Consider the following 12,811-nt stretch of genomic DNA (forward strand, 5'->3'; position numbering starts at 1 on the left):
CTGCTGCACCTCCAGCCTCCAAGCAGGGCCGAGTCAGCAGGGCCATGAATCTCTGGGGAATCTACGGAGAAGCATCAGCCATGAGAGGCCACCTCAGACCCAGGAGGAGGACAATGGGCAGCCAGGGGGAGGCCTCTTCCTTGGACCCCTGAGCCGTACCTGCTCTATGGCCCCCACAGCACAGCCCAAAGGGGGCATTCAAGGAAAAAGTGTGGTGGTCCAGGCCCTGCTCACGTCCTCCCACCCCCCATACTCCATGCTGGTTGAGGGGCCTTCAGGGGAGGGGTCCGCTGCAACCCCCACACCCACACCCTGCCTTTGCTTACCTACCACACCTGTAGCATGGGACAGTAACAGTACCTGCCTGCCCACAGGCTGCCATCCTCACAGTGAGGTCATGTGCTCAGAGCAGGAGCTGTGCACCGCGGGTGCTCTGCAAGGACCAGCTGCTGCTGCTACTAGGAATGGAGTTGCTGGTCCCCACTGCACTCAGCTGGGACAGAGCTCCACATGGGGTAACTTCCCATGTTGCCAAGCACTCCCACCTGCCCTGCTCCATCTGTCTCTGCCCAGCAACCCAAGGAGCATCACCATAGCAATGGGCTCCATCCCACCCCCCACCGCATGCTGTGTGGTCTTCGGACACCCCTCAGGCTGGCTTTCCTGAGATCTTGCCTCTGACCTCAGAGACTGTCAGGCTCACTGAGGTCATGGGCAGAAAGAGCTCTGAAGAGCTCCAGGGGCTTGTCAGCGGAGACGTTAGAACCAGAGAGGCGGTGGGACACAATGTACTCTCTGAGGACACAAACAAGTGTGGCCAAGGCCGGGTGCAGACCTGGGCAGGGGAGCCTCCCTGGTCCGTCCAGGTATCACGCTGTGCACACCGGCTCCCCCTTCACCTTATGAGGCAGGAACCAAGTCCACAGGCACTTCCTTGTGGAGCAAACCACAGGACCTTCCTCTCTAAGGACCCTGCTCTATCTCACAGCTGGGGACCCTGAGGGCTGGAGAGGCACAGCCACCCTGTCCCTGAGCAGCTGTGAGCTGGGGAGGTGTGGCTGGGCGGACCCAGGAGAAGTGCCCCACCCCCGCATCGCCCAGGAGAACAAGGGCCTCCCTGTGCACTGTGGCAGTGCTGGAGGACCGACTCTCACATGCCCGCCCTTTGACTGCACCTCTGCCTTAAACATCATCCTCTGCCCAAACATAGCCCCCCACCCCGCCACCCTGCCACCCTGCCACCCCACCATCCTGCCCTGCACTATGCAGCCTCCGAACCACTTCACTCCAGCGGGAGGCGTCTGGCCGGTGTCTTGCTTTGCCCTGCAAGTGGGCAGCAGGCAGAAAGGCCAGGGCCAAGGGAAAGGGCAGGGGCAGACACACAGCGGAAGTCTAGCTGCCCTGTCCTTCCCTCTCAGGGTGCTGGCCTGAGGGCTCTGTGAGGTCTAGAGGGGCATGGAACAAAACCCCGATTTGGCGGCTGCAATCCCAGAGATCGGCGTGGTGGGGAGCTACTCAGGGGCCGTCTCCTCCTGGCCCCCTCCCAAGGGTTGGGACGGACTACATGACTCTCCCTCTACCCTCTGAGCCTGCCCCCACCCCCACCCACCGTCAGGCGCTTACTCTAAGGTGTAAGTGGTCAGTCCAGGAGCCGATCACCCTATACTCAGCAGAGCCGTTGCGCAGCTGGTACTGGTAGATGTCGTAGCGCCCAGGAGCATCTCCGTTCTCATTGAAGGTCACGGGGTTCCCTGCGATGCCTGTGGGAGGCAGTGGGCGTCACACACTCAGCGTCTCTGCTGAGACTTTACCCAAAGGCTGTGGGGGTTATGAGCCCAGGGCCGAGATGCCTCTGGGGAGGCCCCTGCATGGGCATCTGGGCAGGTTTCACCCCTTAGAAACACCTGAAGAGATCCCCCAACCCCACCCCACAGAGCCCAGGGCCCATGCCCGGCTGCATGGAGCAGGACCCCAGGACTGGGTGGTGCCCCACACCATGCTCCCACCTGAGAAGTTGACACTGCGGATATACTTGAGCAGCTGGGAGCCATCCACGGGGTCCATGCGCGGGCAGAGCCCCACACGGCCCGGACACAGGTCCCGGTGCATGGCATGCAGTGCATGGCCCATGGCGTACACGGCGTCAATCACAAACTGCACCTTTCCCTCCTGCTCATATGCCGAGTCCTGCCCGATGCGCTCGCGGTCTGCAACCAAACACCCAGCGTGAGTGCCGCGATGCCCACCATCCTCACAGACGGCGCAGTGGGCAGCAGAGCAGGTGCAGCACCCAAGTGGGCCGGCTGCCCTGGGTCCCTGCCCACAGCTTGCGTGCCCCCGGAGATGGTCTGGTGGAGGTGAGGTGCCTGGGGGCCCGAAGGGTAAAGGGGAGGCCCACTGCCCTCACCTCTGCACCCTGCACCCTGTGCCCAGAGGCCCCAGAACAGCCAGGGCAGATGCCCTTGTCACTGTTCCCCAGTGGCTGTGGTGCCTGCCTTTTCCCCCACACCTAGCCCAGAATAATCACTGGGAGCAGCAGGCCCAGCGCAGGCTGGGAAATCACCAGGACAAGAGCTCTGTCTGCCACTGAGGGCAGTGGTGCCCCCACACCACTCACCCCAGGCAGCCACACACTGCCCACACCACAGTGCGCAGGTGGGGAACCAGGCCCAGAGAGGCTGAGAGACTACCAAAGTCCCCCAGGTTTCAGGGCCCAGGCTTCCTGATGTCCTCCCTCAATGGCCTCTAGTTGCCCCAGACACCGGAGGTCACCATTGTCCCTACCCACTCTTCCCCCAAGTCAATGACCTCCCCATTAGCCAGGGTGAGCAAACTTTGCAAAATGGGGAACACACACCCCTACCCCTTTCTCATTGCAAACCGCAGTGCTGCCTCAGGGCTCTAGCCTTCCTCTGGGCACACCCAACTGCTCCGCTCCGCCCTGTGACAGCTCCTGGGCGCCCGAGGCCTTGGTGTCCTCTCAGTAAAAGAGGATCGTGTCCTGCGCCGCAGAGGTGCTGTGAGATGAGGTACGGAAAACACTCGGCACAGAGTAGGTGACCATGCTACATCATCACTGTGCTAAGTGGTCCCCAAAAGGGGTTTCTGAGGGAGGGGACAGGCCGGGATGGCTTCCTGGAGGGGGGTGCTTCCCGGCCGGCCAGTAAGGGTGGTGAAGACTAAGGACTGCTCGCTTCTACCACGCACCTCCTCCACGCCCAGCACCACTAGAAGCTCTTTGTGTTTATTAACTTGTTGAATTCTCAAAACAACGCTTAGGCGAGGAATTACCCCCACTACAGAGACGAAGAAACTGAGGCACAGAAAAGCTCAGTGACGTTCCAGGACCACGCAGGGCTGGATCTGAGCCCACGTACTCTGGCTCCAAGCCTGTGCCCAACACTACGCTTGAGGGACTGTGGGAGCCAAATTTGGGGGAGGGGGCAGGAAAGTAAGGAGGGGAGGAGAAGAGGGGGCCGGGATGCCGAGGCGAGGACATGGGGGCAGGGGGATGGCAGCGGGCAGGGGGGTAAACAGAGGGCCATAGAAGCCCAGTTTCCCTCCCGAGGCCACAGCCCCTGCACACAGCATGGCCGCAGCCTCCTCCCACAAGGCCAGGAAATCAGCCCTCATGAGACACCCCCACTCCAGGCCACTGTGCTAGAGGGCCAGTGCCACGCCTCGTCAAGGTAATTCCCCAGCTAACGGCAGGGTGAGCAGCTGCGTCCGTGCCCACCCAGCCCTATGAGCCACTGGCCTGAGCCTCCAGCACCTGTTGTGGGCGGGCCAGGCTGGGCCAGAGCAGCACCAGGCCCTGATCCCCCCGGAACTCTTGAGGTCACTGTGTCCACCCCCCTTTAATACCTCAGAGACAGACACAGGGTGTAGGGGACGTGCTGCTGTCCCTCTGGTCTGCTCCACCATCTAATCCCCTCACACCTGGAGGATCTGCCACCCGCCCCCCTCAGGAAGTAGGATAACCGGGCTGTGGCAGGTCACCCCTCAGCTGGCCAGGCCCCCAGCCCACTCTCAGCCTCGCTCAAGACGACACTCACCGACTGCTGAGTGGATGCTAGAAACCCTGGAATCCCAAAGCTAGGGAGGCAGGACTGTAGGGACCATCTGCTCCAATTCTGACATACAGATAAGAACACTGAAGCCCAGACAGGGAAGACCCAGGTCACACAGCCAGCCTCTTGGTGACAGGAAGAGCGGTCCCAACTCCCGCCCCTTCCTGCCCTCCATCCCATACTGCACAGGACCTTAGGCCCCAGGAGTCCCCAGCTCAGCCCCCAGGTCCTGCATTTTCACCCAGTGGCACTGAGCCCTGCCTGCCCAGGGCTCCATGACATGCTGCACGTCCCGGCCTTGGCCACCGAGACCCTGTGACCGAGGGCTGACCCTGCCTCCAGTTCCCCCAACCTCGAGTCAGAGTCCAGTCATCATGCAGACCAGACAGTTTGGGGCGGACATCCAGTCGGCTCTGGGAGGCACCGCTCAGTCCAGACAGAGCTCACGGCTCTCTGTGTGGCCTCAGGGCTGGAGGCGGGGGCTTTGAGGCTGCCTCCCCGGCTCTCAGCGGTCAGCTAAGCCCCTTGTGCACAACCGGCTACCACTGTGCGGTGTGTGCACACGGCTGTCTGGGCTGGAACCCCAGATCTGCCTGCACCTCTAGCTGTCTGACCTTGAACCTCCCACCCCATCTCATAGGGACAGGATCGGGGCCCTAGGAGAGCTAATGGGCTAACATTCACAGCAGGTCACAGAGAGAGGCCAGGTGCTTGCCAAGTGCCACAGAAGTTTGTTAAACACCAGGGTGCAGAGACATGTTAAGCCCCACCCCACCTCAGAGCTCTGTGCCAACCGAGCTTTGCTAACGGGAAAAGCTATTTCTAGGCCAAGGCACAGAGGCAGGATGAACGTGAAAAGCAAATTTTCCAGCTCCACCAGCCTGCCCTCTGTCTCAGGCTGCTGATCACAAGGTTCTAAAAGCTGGGAGCAATGCAAGGCACGATCCTGTCCTCAAAGGGCGACAGTGGGGGCTGGGACAGGGTGGCCTGGAGAGCCCCCTCTCTGGACCCCACACTCGCTCCCGCAGTCCCCAGGGTCTTCCCTCTGCAGCCTGAAGGAGGTAAAACCAGCTCCCTGCAGTTCCCATCACCCCGCAGTTCAACTGGATGAGACTGAATTATTAACCAGGATGGAGGGGGAGGAGGCTGCGGCCACTGCAGAAAGGAGGCAGCTCCCTCCCAAGGCCAAGGACACACCCGGCCGATGGGCCCTGGCTGCACCTCCCCAGCTGAGTTGCCCTCAGCCTCTGCTCCCTCTGTCTCCCCAGGAGCCCCTCCTCAGCGGTTCCAATGAAGCATCCATTCCTGGGCCACTTGGGCCCTGGACCAAGTGCTCTCGCTGGGGGTCGCAAAGCCACCTGTTCGGACAATGCAGTGAGGACCACCCCACAGGAGGACCCCACACCAGGAAGCCTGGGAGCCTCCTGTAAGAAGGGCTGGGGGTTCTGTGGGCCCTCCAAATCTCCACCCCAAGCTGTCACGGTGCTGGCCGTGGACTTCTAGAAACTCCTCTCACTTCCTCATCCTTGGCTTCTGTCTCAAGTCTAGCCCCAATTACAGATGAGAAAACAGGTGCAGTGCAGAGGCCTGCAGAGGACCTTTACCTTCGACAGAGCACCAGGCCTTGAGAATTTGCTCTGCGGGCTCATGCACGTGAGTGCGCACACACACACACACACACACACCCTCAGACCCTGAGGGCCCATCCCCCAAGCCCCACGGGAAGCACAACAAAGCCCAGGAGATGTGCTGGCACTTGCTGCTGCAGGGTGCAGGAGTCACAGACACCAGTTAAACAAGGACTAGACGCTCCGTCCAGAAGCTGTGCCTGTCATCATGCAGCTCCCCACACAGCCCCAGCCCCTCAGCACATGGCCCAGCACACAGCCCAGCACACGGCCCAGCACATGGCCCACCGACACGGCTGGGCCCAGAGAGCCTGCATGCCCTTGCCATCTTCTCTCTCCTGTGGTTCTGGGACGGAGGCTGGACTGGCCCCCCAGCAGAGGAGGTAACTGAGGTTCACAGATGGTCGAGTAATAGGAATACCAGATACTCACAGATACCCAGAGTCTCATAGGAATCCTGGCACCTAGTAGGTGTTTGTACATGCCTGGGGACTGGCCTGGTTGGCAGCTGGCAGGGCTGGGATTTGAACCCGGATTTCTCTGAATCCACAAGAATCTCCACTACCCTGAACAGTCCCTCCCCTTCATCTCCCTCCACCCAGACCCCTGACCTGCCTCCGTCCCCTTTCTGGGACCCAGGCCCTGCACCAGCGGTCAGGTCAGGCCTGGCCAGGAGGTGAGGATCCTCGTCTGCGGGGCTAGAAGAGGTGGGTGGTCACGGAGGGAAAGGGGGTCAGAAAATCCCCTCTCACAGGTGGGTGGGACCCCAGGCCCAGGCAGGGGTGCTGCGGTTCCCAGAGGAGGCAAGACACACATTCCTGAGAGACAGACGGTGGAAGAGGCAGACCCCCAACGCATGGCGGCACCGGCAGCAGCACCAACAGCGTGGAGCTGTCCTGACTGTGTCCCGGGCCCAGCAAGCCAGACATGCGTGCATCTCTGCCACGGTGACGGCCAGACAGGGAGCAAGTGGTCAGAGAGGACTTTCTCCATCAAAACCCCACAGCTGTGGTTGCCACGGTGACTGTGGCCTTTGTCTGCAGGTTATACATCGTAATTGAAATGAGTTTCCAAGGTTGAAATACTCAGAGCTCCTTCTTGATTCCCCCTCACCTCTCCATGACTCACCCTGCCTAGTGCAACCCCCCCGGGTGCTACACACACACACACACACACACACGTGATGCAGCCCTCACACAGGACACAAAATCAACCATATTCACACCCACATACTTTCACATCTACACATATAGGCTAGCAACACATGAACATGCATGTATTTGAACATGTCTGCACATGTATGCACACACAAACCTAAACACAATGTGCCTATAAATACACAAACATATCTGTACAGCTACACAATCAGCAAGACGTTCATACAAACATGCGGTCACTCAGATCCACCCACTGCCCAGCGGAGAGGTGCCACAGCAGGTCCTGACAAGAATTTGAATGCAAGTGCTTTATTTGGGGGGCTGACCCCAGCACCAGTGGGCGTGGGGAAGGGAGACAGGAAGGGAAGCAGCTAAGACCCTTGTGCGGCCCAGTCCTGCCAGGGACGTCCTGGAAACTGCGGGGCGCCTGGCGCAGTGCTGTCCCATCGAGGGGACAGAGGCCCCGGCCCCACCAGCCTTAAGCTGAGGACCGCTCCTGGGGGCACTGACTCCACTGGCAAAAGCAGAGATGGTGAGGACCAAGGGACCCGTGGGCACCAGGGGCACTGGCCTCGAATGCACTCACAGGTATAGGTCCACATGTGGAACCCAAAATAGGTATGTGCACGCACCACGCACCTACAGGTATGTAAGCTTGCATTCACATACAAATGTACAGGGATGCCTTGGCTTTTGTTCCTTGGGCCAGAGGGCCCCAGGATGCCCCCAGAGGGAGCCTGGGTGTGGCGGACCTAGTGAACACAGCTGCCCTGACTTCCAGCCCTGCCATGGACCAGCTGTGGGACTCAGGCCAGGTGGCCAGTCTCCCGAGCCCAGTTCCCTCACATGCAAATTCAGGACGGCATTATGGACCTGGAAGGGCACCGGAAGGAGTCCAGGAAGTGCAGAGCTCAAACACACAGCATCACACCTCACCCACCAACTCCTCCACAAGCCTCAGCCCTCCTCCCCTCCCTGACACTCCTCCTCTGGCACACGCATGTGCGCGCACACACACACACACCCCAGGGCCCAGGTCAGCTCAGTGCCCACGTACAGATGGGAAGAAAGCTGCGGGGCTGTACTTCCTAGCCACTCCCCTTTCCCTCGACCCCTCCTAAGGATAAGCCATTCTCCCAGCACCTCCCTGGGACACGCGGTTCTTTCTGAGCGTGCCTCAGGTGCTGCTGCTGAGGCCAGGCCCACTGGCCCCCCGTCCTTCTGGGCACTTCCGGAAGTCACACAGCAGCCTCGCCCTGGTCCAGAATCCCACACCTCTTCTTTTACCCCACAGCACGTGCATGGTTTCTGCTGGCCCCTCCCCACATTTCCAGCCTCAATCGGGTCCCCTGCTCTCCAGTCTGGGGTGTCTCTGTACAGCTCAGCTGCGCCCCCTCCATCCCCCAGTCTGTGCCTGAAACTGGACCTCAGCTCTCCACCAACCCCGGTGCCAGGGGACACGGAGCTGGCCTGGGTGTCTGGGGGCTGCTGGTTGGGGCAGATGGGATCAGCAGCGCAGGGGCAAGAAGGAGAAGGGACATGCCCAGCACAGTGGGTTCCTGACTCTCGAATGTCCTCCTTCCAGCTCTGAGCGATGTGGCCGAGCAGCCCAGGGCTCCGCAGCCCTCCGCTGGCCATGGACCCTCCAAAGAAAAACAGTTCTTGCGGATCCCCAAGAATTAGACCCCAGGATGAAAACTGACATGAATAGCAGCAATGAGGGTCAGGGCCCAGGGCCCCTTTGGGCACTACCCGGCTGATGGCTGGGGTGAACGTGAATTCCTCTAATGCACAGCACAGCCTGGCACACAGCAAGCAGTTCTGAATGGTGGTCTTCCCTCCTTTCCTCGGGAAGGAGGATTCCTGGGGTTCCTTTGGGAATGTGGAGGTGAGAAGGTCCTTCAAAGCCAGGCTGGAATAGCCACGAGGGCCCTGGGGGTAGGACATCAGCTGGCCCAAGGCAAAACATCGCTGGAGCCAGACAGCCTGGGTTCAAATCTCGGCTCTGCTCCTTAGTGCCCTGTGCCCATGGGCAAGTCTTTAACTTCTCTATTCCTCAATTTTCCCATCTGTAAAATGGGTTGCTGTAAGGATTAAATGCAAAGCACAAGAACAGAGCTTGCAAGTAATAAATGCCATACAAGTATTAGCTGCTGATGCTGCTGCGGTTGCTATCGGCACAGGCTGGGTGAGCGACACCCTCCCACACATCCCCAGCTGCCACACAGCTGCCCTCCCTCTCAGAGCTCCTGGCCCCCGGGAGCAGCAAGCAGTAAATTTCTCCTATTTCCTCATAAACCGGGCCTTCCTCCGCTCAGCCATCACCTGGCTGGCAGTGCTGTCAAAAAGACAGATGCCACATCTGCCCTGTTTACAGCTTTTATTCCCAAACCCTGCTCTGTGAGCTCCCAGGGAGGAGGCCAGCACAGGGGGAGGGAGCAGGTGCCAGCCCCCCACAGGCCGTGGCAGCTGCAGAGATGCCCGCTCCATGACCCCAATCTCACTGAGGTGAGGGTGGTCCATGTGGCACCTGCAAGTGCTTCCTGTGGGTCACCTCCGGCTCTTCTCCCAGGAACCCCGAGAGAGGCAGCTCTGCTGGGGGCAGGGCTGGGGTGGGGAGAGAGGATGAGGAAACCGAGGCCCCCAGGGGTGAAGTGACCTTCCTGAGGCCACACGGCTCGGACGTGGCAGCACTAGGACCCCACCCAAGTCTGCTGGACGCTCATAGCTGTATGTTTGAGAAAGAACAGGTGCCCACCCATTGCCCTCCTCCTGACCACTTTGAGACACACGGGCCCCATCTCCGACTGCCAGCATCGGCCACTCATCTGAGAACTTCTGTGGCCACAGAAGCCCTCACTGCCCCGGCAGGCAGCGGGTTGGGGCGCCGAGGAATTGCCGCTCTCCAGGAGAGCTGCCAGTGATTGACGCGCGGTGGTGTCTACACTCCCTGGCTCCGGAGCACGTCCAGTGGGACGGCTGAAAAGCACGCCCCTCTGTCCCCGGAGCCCCAGGGGAGTAAAGCCCCTGCTGGTCGCCAGGAGCCTGCTTGGTACCGCACCCTTCGTGGCCGCCTTCCCTCCCCCGCCCGTGCTTCCTGGGAGCCCCTCCCGAATAAACTGCTTGCTCTCAAATCTTTGTCTCGGAGGAAATTCAACTGAAGACAGACTTGAAGGATGGATCCAATCTTCCCAAGTAAAACACCCCAGGGTACAAGGGTCCCCTGTCCTCTCGGAAGGCCACAGGCCCATCGTTGACCGGGGCACTGTCACTTGCTCACCGGGAGGCCTGCGGCACGGCAGGCAAGGCCTGTGGGCGGGCACGGACCCCAGTGGGCCGATCCAGGGCTGGCAGTGCGGAGGGGCAGGCGTCCTGGAGGGGGTGAGAGGGAGGCCAGGCTCTGGACACAGAGTTGTGGGAGGTGGGGTACACAGAGCAGGCTGAGGACAAGAGAGAGGGGGCCCAGAGGAGTGGCCTGGGGGGACCCCAGTTCTCTAGCGCTCTGATGTTAGAAAACCTGCCCCAGTCTCCTCTTCTGTGACTGGGCGCCACACCTGTGACCGCCTACACCACCCGCCTCAGGGTCCAGGCTGCGACAGCTGCCACAGCCGTACCAATGGACTTGGGCTGCGGAACTGCCCGACAGCCTATAAATCCCATCTCTCTCACTAGCTCTGTATATCAACAATGACAAGCATTTCATCAGCACCTCTCATGGGCTTCATTATTCAACCAGCCTCTTCGCACGCTTTATCTCCAACCCTCACAACAAACCACTGGGATGAGTGTTATCTTCCTTGTTCTACAGACAAACTTCTGAGACTCAGAGAGGTTAAATAACTTATCCAAGGTCACACAGCAGGGAGAAGGCAGAGTCAGGCCAGACCTGGGGGTGAGTCCTTCCCAGGCCCCTCCCTCCCAGGTGCCCAGTCCAGAGCCAGGGCACCATGGGCGTCATCCCAGCCCTCCCGTCCAAAGGCAGTCTCCCAGAGACCAGCTCAAGCCAGGGCAGGGCCGCGGGCAGCCACAGCTGCCTGGCCCTCTCCCACGGTGCACCTCGGGCCCCACAAACACTCCCAGCAGCTCCTCCCTCCTCACCTCGCCCAGAGACGGACGGGCTCACTGCACCTGACTTGGGGTCACACAAGAACTCTCACCAGTCTCTGCTGGGACTTCGGATGCAACGAGAAGGATCCAGGTCAGCTGCTGGGTGCTGTTCTTCCACTCCTCCCCGCACCCCCACGTTCATTCTAGCTTCTGCCCCTTCGCTCACGCTGTCCCCTCCTGCCTGGGGTACATGCTGTCCTCCCTCCCACCACCCACCTCTCCCTCTGAGCCTCCTGTGCTTGCTGCACAGTAGCACCACTGGGGCACTTCTTGAAAACCCTGACACCCGGCTTGCACCCAGTACCCATTCGATCAGAATGTCGGCGGGTGGGAGTCAGGCATCCATGGCTTTGAAAGGTCCCCAGGTGATCCGGTGTGAACAGGCTGGGTAAGCACTCCCCCACTGAAGGCTCCCAGGCCTAAACATACATAAAACCACCTGGGGAGCTTTAAAAAAGTGCCCCTGCCCCAAGGACTGCTCAAGGAGTCCCTCTCCCCGGCCCACCAGCCCAGCAAGGAGATGCTCTTGGATGCTGACCTGAGGACGGAGTCTGGACAGACCTCCATGGACGGACCAAGGCCTTCCTGCCTGCCTCTCCCAGGCCAAGAGGTGACTCCAGAAAGCCCCCTGCCCTTGGTGGGCTGGAGCAGTTGCCCATTGTGCCCCACTCCGGTCCCACCCGTCTCCGGCCCCAAGCCACACGTGATGGCCCGTACTCAGGGCAGCCATGCAGTTCTCCATCCCCATGTGGGCACTTCTGAGACTGCACTGGGACACTCTCGACAATTGCACTGCCCCCCCCCCCAGAAAAGAGCATGACAGGGTGCACGCTCACCCCAGTCACGAGGGCGTGCCCCGCACCTACACACGTTGGGCTTCTGGCCCCTCTGCTGTGACCAGGGCCTGAGGGAGGCACTGCCGGACTGCCGGGCAGCTCTGGATGAGGCTCTCGGCCCACTGACTCCCCACACCCGCCTCCGTGACACAGGGTCACAGCCGCCCTCAGAGTTACTGTGCGGGTGAAACGACTGGTGCCTTCAGCGTCCAGAACACAGACGCGCAGCAGAGAGTGGGGTTTATGTTATTAGCTCACCTAGGAGCACAAACACGCCCACTCACCCTCTTCTCCCTTAGACATGCCGACTCGCACACACACAGTCACACACACACAAGTGTGCAAGCACACACTCTGCCACCTACCCCCGCAGGGGGACCTGCCTGGGCCCCCAAGGGATACCCACAGGGCCGCGGTTCCCGGCAGGCCCTGACCAAAGGAGAGCTGCGTGCTCCTCACCTCCCCGGCACTAGGGCGCCACCCCACGGCCAACACTTCATGCAGCGCATTGCTGCGGGCTGTTCAGTGTCCCCCCGACCATGTGGCCCTCTGCCCCAGCCACACCGGTCAGTCCAGGAGGACATAAGAGGGAGGCCACGATCCTTGAACAGGCACTGCTCAGGCTGGGGGACACCCAGAAACACCCCACGCCACTGAGGCCAGGTCCTGCTGCAGAGCTGCCCAACCAAGAGCACACGAGGACCCGCATCCGAATCATGCGGCGACCCTAGGGGGCCGAGGGTTTGGGGCTCAGACTGGGTTCAGATCCTGCTGTGCCACCTGCTATCAGTGACACTTGGTCTCTTTACTTACCTTCTCTGAGCCTGCTTTCCCATCTGTAAAATGGATGCATTGCCCTGTCCTCCCGCAGCTCATCCCCTGCCCTTTCAGGGCTCTGCCCAAACACTATACTCTCTTTCTTCCCTGTTTCGTTTCTACTGCACGTTTTCCTTTGACATAATGTACACTTACACACTGGTCTTGTTTATTGTCGGTCTCCCCTCTAGGTTAAA

At 60.5% G+C, this 12,811-nt stretch overlaps 1 protein-coding gene across 1 annotated transcript in view; it reads right to left on the reverse strand.

Annotated features, from left to right (window-relative positions):
- GRM4 (glutamate metabotropic receptor 4) overlaps positions 1-12,811 on the reverse strand; it is a 109,338-nt gene that overhangs the window by 15,975 nt on the left and 80,552 nt on the right. The window contains exons 7-8 of the mRNA XM_028510973.2: positions 2,007-2,207; positions 1,624-1,760 (exon numbers count right to left, since the gene is read on the reverse strand). Of these exons, the coding sequence (XP_028366774.1) occupies positions 1,624-1,760; positions 2,007-2,207 (338 nt within the window). The remainder of the gene's footprint in view (positions 1-1,623; positions 1,761-2,006; positions 2,208-12,811) is intronic.

The sequence above is a fragment of the Phyllostomus discolor genome, chromosome 4, assembly GCF_004126475.2.
Source record: "Phyllostomus discolor isolate MPI-MPIP mPhyDis1 chromosome 4, mPhyDis1.pri.v3, whole genome shotgun sequence".
NCBI classification, from domain to species: Eukaryota; Metazoa; Chordata; class Mammalia; order Chiroptera; family Phyllostomidae; genus Phyllostomus; species Phyllostomus discolor.